Source organism: Stegostoma tigrinum, chromosome 27 (assembly GCF_030684315.1).
Source record: "Stegostoma tigrinum isolate sSteTig4 chromosome 27, sSteTig4.hap1, whole genome shotgun sequence".
NCBI lineage: Eukaryota > Metazoa > Chordata > Chondrichthyes > Orectolobiformes > Stegostomatidae > Stegostoma > Stegostoma tigrinum.
In genome coordinates this window covers 30,120,764-30,135,937 of record NC_081380.1, presented here as the reverse complement: position 1 = coordinate 30,135,937, position 15,174 = coordinate 30,120,764, and the positions used below count along the sequence as shown (strand labels likewise).

General features: G+C 42.5%; 1 protein-coding gene across 4 annotated transcripts in view; it reads right to left on the bottom strand.

Moving 5' to 3' along the window:
- Positions 1-15,174, bottom strand: part of blmh (bleomycin hydrolase) — a 103,579-nt gene that overhangs the window by 6,455 nt on the left and 81,950 nt on the right. The window contains exon 12 of one of the 4 annotated variants that reach the window (XM_059655231.1): positions 13,309-13,949. The exons of the other annotated variants lie outside the window; for them this stretch is intronic. Coding sequence (XP_059511214.1) covers positions 13,900-13,949 — 50 coding nt within the window. The 3' untranslated portion in view covers positions 13,309-13,899. Of the gene's footprint in view, positions 1-13,308; positions 13,950-15,174 lie in introns of those variants that run through there. 4 annotated transcript variants of the gene reach the window in all.

Sequence of the window (15,174 nt, the reverse complement as noted above, 5' to 3'; positions counted from 1 at the left end):
AATACATGGAATCTCACTATTTTTGAAATAAGGCAGAAAGAAAACTGGATTTGACAGACCAATAACCCTGACATCAATGGTGGGGAAAATGCTCGAATCTCAATACTTCTAATCAACATGTTGAGATGTGTTGTAATAAGCATCTGGAGAAGGTAGGACTTGAACCAGGGCCTGCCAGCTCAGGGCTAGGAACACTATAAATGCACCACAACAGGCCCTAAATATAATGACAGTTTATTCAGCAGAGGCAATATGGACGAATGGAAGAGAAACTCTGTGTAACAAACTTATTGGAGTTTGATGGATTTGAAACTAGCTGAATAGATAAGGGGGAGATATGGCATATTTGGATTTTCAGAATGCATTTGATAAGACCCAGCAAAGGGTTAGTAAGAAAAACTGAAGCACATGACATTAGGGGTAACACACTGACATGGACTGAGGATTGGTTAATGGTTAGAAAGTGTAGGAATAAATGGGTAATACCTAATTTGACAGGGACCCCCAGCTGTTCGCAATAACAATGATTTATTCGCATGTGGGAGCCAGATAAAATATTTCCAAGTTTTCTGACAACACAATACTGGGTGGGAATGTGAGTTGTGTGGAGGATGCAAAGATGCTTCAATGGGATTTAGACAGACTAAGGTGAGTGGTCAAGAACGTGGCAGATGGAACATAATTGGAAAAATGTGAAGTTATTCACTTCGGCAGGAAAGTCAGAAATACACAGTATTTCTCAAATGGTGAAAAATTGGGAAGTGTTGATGTCCAAATGGGACTCAGGTGACCTGGTTCATAAGTTATGAAGAGACAGCACTAAGGTGCAGTAAGTAGTTAGGAAAGTAAATGGTGTGTTGCTGTTTATTGCTCGAGGATTTGAAATTGGAAGTAATGGTGTTTTGCTACCATTTTATAAAGCCTTGGTGAGACTGAAGTTGGAGTATTGTGTGCAGATTTGGTCTCCTTATTTAAAGAAGGATGTATTTGCCATAGAGGGATTGTAACAAAAGTTCATGAGACTATCTGACTCCTGGGATTGAGGGATTGGCCTGTGAGGAGAGATTGAGGAAACTGGACCTCTATTTGGACAATAAAAGGAGATCTCATTCTGGCAGGACTTGATGAGTGGAAGCAGGAATTGGGGTGGGGGTGGGGGTTGTTTGGGCTTGGGCTGGATGATAAACAGAGAGCTAGAACCAACAGCAGAGTCTCAGATCAAGGAATAATCCAATTTCTTCACTCAGAGTGTTGTGAATCTTTGAGGCTGTCCACCTTACGTTGCTATGGAGACTCAGTTACTGTATGTTTAAGATAGAAATCGATATATTTTGATAGATATAAATACGTCAAGGCATACATGGATAATGTTAAAAACTATCACTGAGATAGCAGATCTACCATTACCCAACCAATGGTTAATGCTGCTCCAATTTCCTATAGTCCCGACCAATCAAAGCCTACACTCTATCTATTTCTCATGTCTCTAAATCTCATCTGTGTTTTCCTGTCAGATTATAAACAAGTATTTCCAACTCCCTTCATTTAAACAGTGAACATAGAAAGAGGAGTAAGCTGTTTAGCCCATCGAGGTTATCCTGCCATTCAGAAAGATTATGGCTGATGGAACACTTCAGTGCCTTTTACCCACCTTATCTCCATGACCCTGTACATTCACTGGTAATTGGGAATCTCTCAATCACAGCCTTTAATGTACTCAAAGACTGATCTTGCACAGGCCTCTTGTGGTAGAGAATTCCAAAGGTTCAATATTGCTGAGTAAAAAGATTTCTTCTCAACTCCAAGCTATGTGATATCCCCCTTATTTATAAACTGTGTCCCCAGGTTTTAGACTCCCCAGCCAAGGGAAACATCTTATAGAACATAGAGCACAGAAAAGTACAGCACAGTACAGGCCCTTCGGCCCACGATGTTGTGCCATGGAATAATCCTAATCCAAAAATAAACTAACCTAACCTACATTCCCCTCAATTCACTGCTGTCCATGTGCATGTCCAGCAGTCGCTTAAATGTCACTAATGACTCCGCTTCCACGACTACCACTGGCAAACTATTCCATGCACTCACAACTCTCTGGGTGAAGAACCTCCCTCTGACATCTCCTCTATACCTTCCTCCTAACACCTGAAAACTATGACCCCTCATGGCAGTCAATCCTGCCCTGGGGAAAAGTCTCTGGCTATCGACTCTATCCAAGCCTTTCATTACCTTGTACACCTCGATCAGGTCACCTCTCTTCCTCCTTCTCTCCCGAGAGAAAAGTCCGAGCTCAGTCAACCACTCCTCGTAAGACAAGCCCTCCAGTCCAGGCAGCATCCTGGTAAACCTCCTTTGCACCCTCTCCAAAGCCTCCACATCTTTCCTATAATAGGGCGACCAGAACTGGACACAATATTCCAAGCGTGGTCTCACCAGGGTTTTGTAGAGCTGCAACATAACCTCGCGGCTCTTAAACTCGATCCCCCTGTTAATGAAAGCCAACACACCATATGCTTTCTTAACAACCTTATCCACCTGGGTGGCAACTTTGAGGGAGCTGTTCACTTGAACACCAAGATCCCGCTGTTCCTCCACACTGCCGAGAATCCTGCCTTTAATCCTATATTCAGCATTTAAGTTCGACCTTCCAAAATGCATCACTTCGCATTTATCCAACCCAGCTCTGCATTCTGTCAATGTCTCGCTGAAGCCTGCAATAGCCCTCGATACTATAAACGGCACCTCCAACCTTTGTGTCATCAGCAAACATACTAACCCACCCCTCAACCTCCTCATCCAAGTCATTTATAAAAACTACAAAGAGCAGAGGCCCAAGAACAGAGCCCTGCGGGACACCACTCAGCACTGACCTCCAGGCAGAATACTTACCATCTATAACCACTCTCTGCCTCCTGTCAGCCAACCAATTCTGAATCCAGACAGCCAAATCACCCTGTATCCCATACCTCCTAACTTTATGAATGAGCCTGCCGTGGGGAACCTTATCAAATGCCTTGCTGAAGTCCATGTACACCACATCCACTGCTCGACCCTCGTCAACCTGTCTCGTGACTTCCTCAAAGAACTCAATAAGATTTGTAAGGCATGTCCTGCCCCTCACAAAGCCATGCTGACTCCCTTTAATCACGCTATGCTTTTCCAAATAGTCATAAACCCTATCCCTCAGAATTCTTTCCAAAACCTTGCTGACCACAGACGTAAGACTGACTGGTCTGTTACAGGGATTTCCCTATTCCCTTTCTTGAAAAGAGGAACAACATTTGCCTCCCTCCAGTCTTCCGGTACGGCTCCCGTGGAGAGTGAGGAAGCAAAGATCTTCGCTAGCGGCTTAGCAACCTCCTTTCTCGCTTCCTGGAGCAACCTAGGATAAATCTGGTCTGGCCCTGGGGACTTATCAATCTTAATGTTCGCTATAATTTCCAGCACATCAACTTCCTCAATCTTGATCTGTTCAAGCCTGTTTTCCTGCTCCTCAAAGTTCTCATTCACAACAAGGTCCCTTTCCTTAGTGAAAACCGAAGCAAAAAACTCATTTAGGGCTTTCCCTATCTGCTCAGACTCCACGCACAAGTTCCCTACACTATCCCTGATTGGCCCTACCTTCTCCCTGATCATTCTCTTATTCCTCATGTATGAGTAAAATGCCTTCGGGTTCTCCCTAATCCTTCCTGCCAAGCCTTTTTCGTGCCCCCTCCTGGCCCTCCTCAGTCTACTTTTGAGCTCCTTCCAAGCAAGCCTGTAATCCTCTAAAGCTGTGCTAGACCCTTGCTTCCTCCACCTTACGTACGCTGCCTTTTTCTTTTTGACAAGAAGCACCTCTGTACCCGTCATCCAAGGGTCCTTAATCTTACCCCTTGTTACCTGTCTCAGAGGAACAAATTTACACTTCACTCACAACAACTGCTCCTTAAACAGCCTCCATATGTCTGCTGTGCCCTTTTTGTGGAACAATTGCTCCCAATCTGTACTTCCCAACTCCTGTCTGATAGTGTCATAGTTTCCTTTACCCCAGTTAAATATCTTCCCCTGGTAACTGCTCCTTTCCCTTTCCATGGCTATGGTAAACGTGAGGCTGTTGTGGTCACTGTCGCCAAAGTGTTCTCCCACCACGTGATCTGACACCTGTCCTGGCTCATTGCCGAGCACCAAATCCAAAATGGCCTCCCCCCTTGTCGGCCTGTCCACATACTGAGTAAGGAAACCCTCCTGAACACCTGACAAAAATGGCTCCATCCAAACCATCTGCACTAAGGAGGTTCCAATCTATATTGGGAAAGTTGAAGTCACCCATAACAACAACCCTGCCACGTTTTGCACTTTTCAACAGTCTTCCAGCCAAAGAGTTCTTCGATCTCCCTACTGCTATTTGGGGGTCTGTAGAAAACTCCCAGTGAGGTGACTGCTCCCTTGCTGTTCCTAACTTCCACCCATACTGACTCAGTCGACAAACCTTCCTCGGCAACCTCAGCCCATACCACCTCAGTAGACGAGTCCTCAAAGGTTCTTATCTGCATCTATTCTGTCTATGCTATTTAATTGTCTTGTAGGTTTCAATGAGATTATCTCGCATTCTTCAATACTTCAAGAAGAAACAGGTTCAGTTTGCCCAATTTCTCCTCACAGAACAGTTTCACTATCCCAGGAACAAGTCTGTTGAACATTTTTTGCACTCCCTCTATGACAATAATATCTTTTTAGAAATAGGGAGACGTGAACTTCACACAGTACTCTAGATACAGTCTAACCATGCTTCTAAATAACTGAAGTAAGACTTCACCACCCATACTCAAATCCTCTTGCAATCAAGACTACCATTCCATTAGACTTCTTTATAGTTTGCTGTACCTCTTGTTAGCCTTCAGTGAGTTACTTACGAGGTCACTTATTTCCCTTTGTACATCTGCACTTTCCAGCCTCTTATCATTTGGAAACATTTTGCATATTTGTTTCTACTACCAGAGTGAATACCTTCACATTTTTCCACTTTATATGCTATGTTCTTGCCCATTCATTAAACCTCTCCAAATCTAGCTAAGCCACTTTACATTTTCCTCACAACACATATTCCCACTTAGCTCTTGGTCATCTGCAAACTTGGCACATTAGCTTTGGACCCTACCTCCAACTCACTGATTTAAATTTATTCATTTAATTCATTTATTTATTTGGAAAATTTAATACTATTTCGTTTTTGTAAAAGGCATTGCAATCCTCAAAACAAAAAGGAGGATTTAAATTTTTTACACGGCATTCGCATAATGTAGAATTTAATATTACCTCCTAAAGTCTGGCTGCAGCCTTTTCTGAGATAACAAGGCGCAGAGCTGGATGAACACAACAGGCCAAGCAGCATCAGAGGAGCAGGAAAACTAATGTTTCGGGCCTAGACCCTTCTTCAGAAATGGGGAGGGGAAGTGGGTTCTGAAATAAATAGGGAGAGAGGGGGAGGCGGATAGAAGATGGATAAGGGAGAAGATAAATGGAAAGAACACAGACAGGTCAAAGAGGTGGGGATGGAGCCAGTAAAGGCGAGTATAGGTGGGGAGGCAGGGAGGAGAAAGGTCAGTCCAGGGAGGATAGACAGGTCAAAGGGGTGGGATGAGGGTAGTAGGTAGGAGATGGGGTTGGGGCCTGAGGTGGAAGAAGGGGATAGGTGAGAGGAAGAACAGTTTACTGAGGCAGGGACAAGCTGGGCTGGTTTTGGGATGCAGTGGGAACGGCAGATTGTGAAGATAGTGAAGTCCACATTGATACCATTGGGCTGCAGGGTTCCCAAGTGGAATATGAGGTGCTGTACCTGCAACCTTCGGGTAGCATCGTTGTGGCACTGCAGGAGGCCCAGGATGGACATGTCGTCTGAGGAATGGGAGGGGGAATTGAAATGGTGTGCGACTGGGAGGTGCAGTTGTTTATTGCAAACCGAGCGTAGGTGTTCTGCAAAGCGGTCCCCAAGCCTCCACTTGGTTTCCCTGATGTAGAGGAGGCCACATCCGGTACAGCGGATGCAGTATACCATATTAGCAGATGTGCGGGTGAACATCCGCTTGATGTGCAAAGTCTTCTTGGGGCCTGGATAGGGGTGAGGGGGGAGGTGTAAAGGCAGGTGTAGCACTTCCTGTGGTTGCAGGGAAAAGTGCCGGGTGTGGTGGGGCTGGAAGGGAGTGTGGAGCGGACAAGGGAGTCATGGAGAGAGTGGTCCCTCCGGAAAGCAGATAAGGGTGGGGAGGGAAAAATGTCTACACCCTCCCCCTCACCCGCATCCCAGGCACCAAGAAGACTTTCTGCATCAAGCAGATGTTCACCTGCACATCTGCAAATGTGGTATACTGCATCCGCCGTTCCCATTGAGGCTTCCTCTACATTGGGGAAACCCAGTGGAGGCTTGGGGACCACTTTGCAGAACACCTACACTCAGTTTGCAACAAACAACTGCACCTCCCAGTCACGAACCATTTCAAATCCCACCCCCCCCCACCCCCCCCACCCCCATACCTCAGATGACATGTCCATCCTGGGCCTCCTGCAGTGCCACAACGATGCCACCCGAAGGTTGCAGGAACAGTAACTTATATTCTGCTTGGGAACCCTGTGGCCCAATGGTATCAATGTGGACTTCACAAGCTTCAAAATCTCCCCTCCCCCTACCGCATTGCAAAATGACCCCAGCTCGTCCCCTCCTCCCTAACCTGTCCTTCCTCCCACCTCAAGTCCCACCCCCATCTCCTACCTACTAACCTCATCCCGTCCCCTTGACCTGTCTGTACTCCCAGGACTGGCCTATCCCTTCCCTAACTCCCCGCCTACATTCACTTTTACTGGCTTCATCCCCACCTCTTTGACCTGTCTGTCTCCTCTCCACCTATCTTCTCCTTTATCCATCTTCTCTCCGCCTCCCCCTCTCTTCCTATTTATTTCAGAATCCCCTGCCCCTCCCCCATTTCTGAAGAAGGGTCTAGGCCTGAAACATCAGCCTTCCTGCTCCTATGATGCTGCTTGGCCTGCTGTGTTCCTCCAGCTCCACACCTTGTTATCTCAGATTCTCCAGCATTTGCAGTTCCTACTATTTCGGCAGCCTTTTCTCTTGTTTTATAGTTTTTCTTCAGAAACAGAAATTATCCTTTGCTTAATGACCAATGTGCTCCAAAACTTAAGATACATGTATGTGCGTTCCAAACAGGAGGCATATCAGACTCAAAACATTAACTCTTCTTCTCTACAGATGCTGCAGGAACTGCTGAGTTTCTCTGGCAACTTCCTGTTTTTACTTCACATGTAAACTTTGTTGTTTGCACGTCACTACTTCAATGAGGTAAAAATCCCCTCCGTATCGCGAAAATAAGGACAAGTTCCACAGAAGCCATGCGGCAAGTATGTTTTAGTCTTTTTTATGTACTAAACCATTCAAATCTGATCTATTAAAAATCTCACATCTCCTGCCTGACCCGTCCACATCGCTATTTTACAACTGTCTAATGATAGCGCTCTGTCCTTAAAAAGTTAACATTTTATAAGACCGTAGACTATTAAAATTAATCCTTCTACAATATAATTTTACTACAGTACTCAGGCTTCAGGCTGCATTAGGGTTTTACTTATTTTTTCTGGATAATTTTGCTCGAATGCTGTCTAAGTTGTGTAAATGTGTAAGAACAAGTTGATGGAACTAGACACTAAACCTGCTTCTGGATTGGTCTCACAAAGCAACAAAAAGTAGTTATGTAGCTCCTCATTACGTTCCTCAAATTTCCCAAAATATTTCAACTACATTAGACTGTCTTGAAATTAACTAGGTTTTGTAATTCCGCAGAAAACTGCAGTATCCTGTAAACAGCAATGACCCAAATTACCGATCAGTTGAGGGGAGAATGCTCGTTATACATTGGGATTTCTATTCACCCTTATTCAACATCCAGCTCAACATACTAATGACCCAAAGGTTTATCACTTAAACCCTGATCATTTTTCTCTTCTTACGAAGTACTTATATGTAATCATCATCGGCTCACTGACTAAGTAGATCATTACATTAGAAAGCTATCCACCCCTACCACTAAATGCAACATGGCTTGGCTTATACAACATTTGACGTTAATATTTGAACAAAGATTGTGCATTAAAAGGTGATCTATAAGACAGTAAACTCTGAAGCTTGATGAACATACTTCAAGGCTGTTCTATTTTTGCCTAACAAATTAACAATGGTCACTAGAATCAGCTGTACTTTGGAACCTATTTCAAGTAGCTTTTATATGGGCAAAGTAATGGCTGGTTATCATGGTCATGATACAACTTTGGGCTAGTACATACAGTAGTGACAATGTAAAGTTCAACAAGCCCCTGAATCCCAACTATTATACTCAATGCCTCTTTATAAATTCAAACTATGAAAAAGGAAGTAAGACAATCATCAGAGATAATGGGAACTGCAGATGCTGGAGATTCCAAGATAATAAAATGTGAGGCTGGATGAACACAGCAGGCCAAGCAGCATCTCAGGAGCACAAAAGCTGACGTTTCGGGCCTAGACCCTTCATCAGAGAGGGGGATGGGGGGAGGGAACTCTCCCTATTTATTCCAGTTCCCTCCCCCCATCCCCCTCTCTGATGAAGGGTCTAGGCCCGAAACGTCAGCTTTTGTGCTCCTGAGATGCTGCTTGGCCTGCTGTGTTCATCCAGCCTCACATTTTATTATCTAAGACAATCATCAGGCTGTTTTATCATCCTACTAGTTCATGCAACCACATAAACCATTCTCCAAGTGTTTATTTCTAAGTCCAGGAGAATGAAAGAATGAAAAGAACCACAAGACGTAGTCAATTCACAACAGTATTCTAGTAAATATCCTTAACTTAAACCTAAAATATAGATCCCAATATACAGCAAGTTTCAGTATAGCACATCACCTGGTTCTCTCGCCAATGATACATCATAAGACACACTTAGACAATTAACAAGAGCTGGGTGTCCATTTAACACATTATCCATTAATAGTATTCAGGTAACAAAAAATAACTGGAGACTTAACAGTTCTCATATACAAAGGCTCAGGTTGAAAAAAATGTTGTGTTGGTGGTGCATTTTATTAAATGTGTGACCCAGTAAATAAAAGCTGGTAACTGAATAAAGATGAAGCTCTAATATTCTATCCTTAACAACTAGCTACCAGAGTTCTGACAGCTTCCCAATATATCAAAGTCTTTTGGGGTACTGGACTCTTCACCATATGTGCTCAGTTCATTGTTTGCTGTAAGAGTACATTTCCTATGTACATTTTGAGTGCCAACTTGCCATTGCCTTCCACTCTCACTGCAATAGGAAGGGGGAGGTCCCCAGTCTACCTCGGTCAGAAAGGAATCAAACCTGGGCTGTTGGCATTATTCTGAACTACATGCTTATGGGGTAAAGCTGTGAATGTGGGAATTCTGTTCAAAGACTGAGTAATTTCAGCAGATAATAGATTTCATATTGCACTTTATTCTGATACTCTTCCACCGTTCTGTCTGCCAAGGTTTATGCATCACCTTCTTGAAAATTATCATATTCTGTCATTTGTTTCTGATCAAATGTTGATTGTATGCAAGTTCGGCCTTTTCCCTGTCAGTGGGATAACTTGGCGGGGTGGTGGGGGGGGCAGGAGTTGCGTGGTCAGTGTTATCTTTGTGGCATGCTACGTTCTTAACAGGTTTTAAACTAATAAAATATACTCCATGTTTGTTTGTGGAAATGGAGCTTATTCAACAACAACTTGACCTCCTTTGTTTGGACTCATCAGCTCAACGGTCGCTAGGAACAAAATTAAATCTGAACTCCGGGTTATTCACTACGACTTGGCAGAGAAACCATGAGTCACGCTGTTGAGGAAGTTGGGTCGTGAGCTGAGTTAGACTGATTAGCGAAAGGGATACCAGCATGTGCAAATGAAACAGAGCTTGCAAAATGAGAAGACTAACACTGAGTGCAAAAAAAATACGAAAATCAAAAGTTTCACTCAGAAATAAATAAAAGCACAACACCAGATCAGCAAAAATAGATGAAATGAATAAACTAAACCTCACAGCAAGATCAGTACCTTAACAATAAGAAGAATAAAAACAGTTAGAATAGAATAGAATCCCTACAGTGTGGAAACAGGCCACTCGGCCCAGAAGGTCCACACCGACCCACCAAAGAGAATCCCACCCACTATCCCTGTAACCCTGCATCTTCCATTGCTAATGCACCTAATCTACACATCCCTGGACACTACGGGCAATTTAGCATGGTCAATCCACCTAGCCTGCACATCTTTGGCCTGCGGGAGGAAACTGGAGCACCCAGAAGAAACCCACACAGATACAGGGAGAATGTGCAAACTCCACACAGACAGTTGCCTGAAGTTGGAATCGAACCTGGTCCCTGGCGCTGTGAGGCAGCAGTGCTAACCACTGAGCCACCGTGCAGCCCTTAAAATAAGGAAGCCCTTCGTCTCTGGGCGCTTTCAAACCACCGACCTTCCTGTTAGCAGTTGAGCACTCTAACCTGTTGCATCACCAAGACAGGCAAAAATTAACGAAAGCAGGCTGCTGTTTTCGCTCGGTTTCAAACCAGGGACCTTTCGTGTGTTTGGTGAACGTGATAACCACTACAGTACAGAAATATAAGAAAATTCTGTACATCAGGTATAAAGGTAGATGAACTAGCAGATTTTACACCAATTTTGCACAAGCTGAAAGTTTAAGAAAGGGATCTTTTGAGTTTTACAGGTATACAGTATAGAAACAGGCCCTTTGGCCCAACTTGTCCATTCTGACTAGTTTTCCTAAACTGAACTAGTCCCAGCATTTGGCCCAAATCCCTCTAAACCCTTCCTATTCATATACCCATCCAGATGCCTTTTAAATGTCATTACTATACCAGCCTCCACCACTTCCACTGGCAGCTCATTCCATGCACGCAACACCCTCTGCACGAAAACGTTGCCCCTTAGGTCCCTTTTAAATATTTCCCTGCTCACTTTAAACCGTTGCCCTCTAGTTTTGGACTCCTGTACACCTTGGGAAAAGACCTTGGGTCATTCACCCCATCCACGCCCCTCATGATTTTATAAACCTCTGAACGGTCACCCCTCGGCCTCCTACACTCCAGGGAAAACAGCCCCAGCCTATCCAACCCCTCACTATAACTCAAACCCTCCAGTCTCACTAACATCCTTGTAAATTTTTTTTGCACCCTTCCAGTTTAATAGCATCCTTCTATTACATAACTAAATAACTTTGTATTCTATAGAAGTATTTCTAAAATCAATTTTAAAAGTGACTATCTGACCAGCCATTTTAAAATAGGAAAATACTTTTTATCACAACTTAATTGCAGCTTATTGCGTAAGTAATGGTTTTCTATTTTAGTTTCAGAGCACAGTTAATATTTTTACACTACAGAGAAAGTGTAATTTTGTGGCTTTCTAAAAACAGAGTAGTTCTCATCTAGAGTTGGCTTTTGTTGTCAATTCCTATGTAGGTTTGCCAAAAATTAAAAACAGGGCCAGATGTGATTTTGAAGCCAACATTCCTGCATCTGTTCTCTCAGTTAATACTCCAGCTATGTAAACGGCACACATTTATTATACAATTGGTGTCAGCTTTTACAGTGCAATGTGAACAAAATGTATTATATATTGTTAAATAAAATCTTCCAGCTTTCCAGAAGTTAAAGTTTATTCACACAAAGCTACTACTGTACCATTGGAATCCATTCAGAACTGCTTCTGATGGTTTTACGGTTGGCTTCACGTATTTATTTTACTGTTTTTCTACTTAGAACACTTTTGATTGCAAAGGGAATATTTTCGAACAATACATATTTTCAAAACTTTGTCACAGCACCTGTTAGAATCTATTTCAATATCTTTTTTACTGCTAATTATCAAACCACTTTACAAAAAAATTAAACAGTGCCTTTTTGCAAATCTGTAAAGCCGATTTTTCAATTTCAAAACTGATTTGTTTCTCATTAGTTTTATGCTTGTGATATTATTGTTGAAAAATAAATTTGAACATATTCAGATCGTACAATTAGAAGAGTTCTGGGCAATACCTCAGTAGGAAAATAAAATTTCACACAAGGTCATGGGTATGCAGAGTATATTTGCAGAGAAAGTAGTTTATTGAAACACAGTCACACTTTGAAAAGGAGTTGGATTGGTAACTATTATCATCTCCTGAAAAATGGGACTAATATAAAAATCTTCCATTTTTGTACCTTTCATAAGCACAGGAATTGGAACAATTTGAAGTGTAGTTATTGCTGTAATGTAGGAAATGCAGCAGCCAAATTGCACACAGCAAAGTCCCACGAACAGCAAGGTGATAATGACCAAATTTTTTGGATGATGTTGATTCTTGTTGAAATATTAACCAGGACACCAAGAATAACTTCTCTTCTTTGAAATGATGCAATGGGACTGTCCTACAAGACAGTATCTCCAACTAACTTTAGAGTCAACTTCGATTCTTGTGCTCAAATACTAGAGTGGGACATGAACTCTTCCCTTTCCTTGCTCAGAGCTGAACAAGTTATCAACTGAGCTACAGCAGGCACCTAATTAAATCATATATGCTGACAGTCCATGCTGGCATAATCATGCACTGTCTAGATAGGTCTCTATAGATGAAATGGGTTTTTTACATGACTGAAATATAAGGTGAGAGCGGAAAAAATGGATCATTTTAAATGTAAACGTTACCTGTTGACTCTGAACTATAATATTCTAATATTCTTATGTCAAAAGGGGTGCAAGGCACTGGGCGCAAAGAGTCCAACAGATCACTTGCAAATATTTGGATTTTTATGTTCTTTTAATCTTATGAAATAACAAAGTGCTTGTTAGTTATGGTTAATTAATGTTCAAAGTTTAATTCTAAGACTGCTTGGAAGTAACAGTTCTATTTTTGCTTGGGCCATGAACCATAACTCTGTCATAAGTTATCGATGGAAAATAGCAAGAGTTTTTGCACAAATTCTCCAGCATTTGGATTCTCTCCACATTGTAATTAAATAACTTAACAGTAAAGCATTTATCAAGTCTGACAGTAACAATCCAAGCTATTCCAACATACAAACAAACTAATGCCCAGACTAAACAATTGACTATCTACTGCTTAAGATCTAGCTCCTCCATAATGCAACAGATTATGAATCAAATGAAAAAAAATCAAAAAATAACTAATTGGTTTATAAATCATAGCTGTAAGCTCTCTGATATCATTGTCAACAATTGTATTTGGAGTTATTTATGTAGTTGGCAGGCTGAAATAATCAAATCAACAATGAAACTAATGCACTTGGAGTACGTAAACTATATGGCACACTTCAGCCATTTTATTACAACTGGACTTATTTTGTAATGGGTTAGTGTTGAATAGTGCAAAGCAGTGTCAATGCAGTCAGTATGACTTTCTTTGCAGTACTGGCCCCATCCATTGCTACTAACACCACCATGTTCCATGGAACATAGTGGGACGGGTGGAAGTCCTGGTGCAACTATGTCCCTGTGCAGCTGACTCCTTGCAAATTTCCCATGCAATTGAAACTTGCTGTTGGGCGATTCCATGCCATCTGGACCCATCTGAAGAAGTTCCCAACTCTGGAGATTTTGTAAAGTTCAGATTTACTTCTCTTAAGGGGTGCTTTTGAGAGAGAGATAACTTCTAGTCTGAAAATTTCCCTGACTGCTCGTGGAGGGACGCTATAAACAGTTATTAACTGTTTCAGGACTGCGTTCCTATCATGATGCTTAGTAATCTAATGTTGGGTTCTCTGATAACCTTTATGTTTGAGGTGGTCGTGGGGGTAATGTATTGGTTTCAGGATTCTGTGGAGATCTTTGGGTCCCTTCTGTTCCTTAGGAAACTGAGCTGCAAGGTTTGAGCTGGAGTAAGTGCAGACAAGAGCCTGGAGGTGAAAAGAGAGAGATCTGTGTTTAATTCAGAGATACTTACTCTTGAACTATACTGGTGGCAATTATAGAGTCATACATCGTGGAAATAGTCCTTTTGGTCCAACTAGTCCACATTGACAATAATCCCAAACCAAAACAGTCCCACTGGCCTGTATTTGGCTCTTATTCCTCCAAACCATTGCTATTCATGTAATCTTCCAAATGTCTTTTAAACATTGTAACTGCACCTGCACCCACCACTCCCCTCTGGCAGTTCATTCCCCACAAAAATCACTCTCTGTGTAAAAATGTCCTTTATAAATCGCTCTCCTCTCATTTTAAAAAATATGCCCCCTAGTTTTGAACTCACCCACACCAGGGAAAAGAACTAGGTAAAAGTAGTTGGTGCGGTTGAATGTCAGTACAGTTAACCTTCTAGGCGGCTTCGGAGAGAAATTTGGACACTACTGTCCTTTCCCTGTTGTACTGCTCTACAGGTTTTCAACCAAGTGAGGCATCTCTCTCACTTTCACCTTGTCTACATGAGAGAAGATTCCAGTTCGCTGACTTCTCACTGGGCCATTGAGGGAATGGGCTTCTTTTCATCCACAATCCTCTGCCTGGTTTGGGAACATCTTGCTGCATCCCCCTGCTACTTCTGGAGATGACTCTGCTGGCCATATTTTGGCTGCGTCTCTTTCGATCTCCGCTACTTTAGCCATTCGCTGTGTTTGGCTGTATTTGACTGGATGGTGGATCATTCACCACTGGCCTGTCGATATGAAAACCCTCAGAACTCCCATTCCACTCGGCTAAGAAGCGGGTCTGTCAATTCAACTTAAGGTTTATCCGCTTTGACTCAAAGTTCCTACAGTCCCTTCTGTCATTGATGGTCTGGGTTCTGAGTGTTTAACCAGGATTATCCCAACCCTTTTGGATTATACTGCCCCCTGCTGGGCCCTGAATCATGTCCGTTTTCTTCACCTTTGCAGAACTTTGCTGTAAAGCAGTTCAGTCTGAGGCACCTTCTTTCTTTCCCAGGAGCCAGGTCGGATCCCGTTCTTTTCCTATGGATCTCCTCTTAGCCCTAGTTTATTACAGTTACATTATATTCCATCTGCTAGATTTCTGTCCACCTTTAACATATTACATCCTTTTGCAGATTCATTATATCCAACAGGTTTATTTGAAATCACAAGCTTTCAGAGCACAACAGGGATGTTTGAATGATTAAAGATT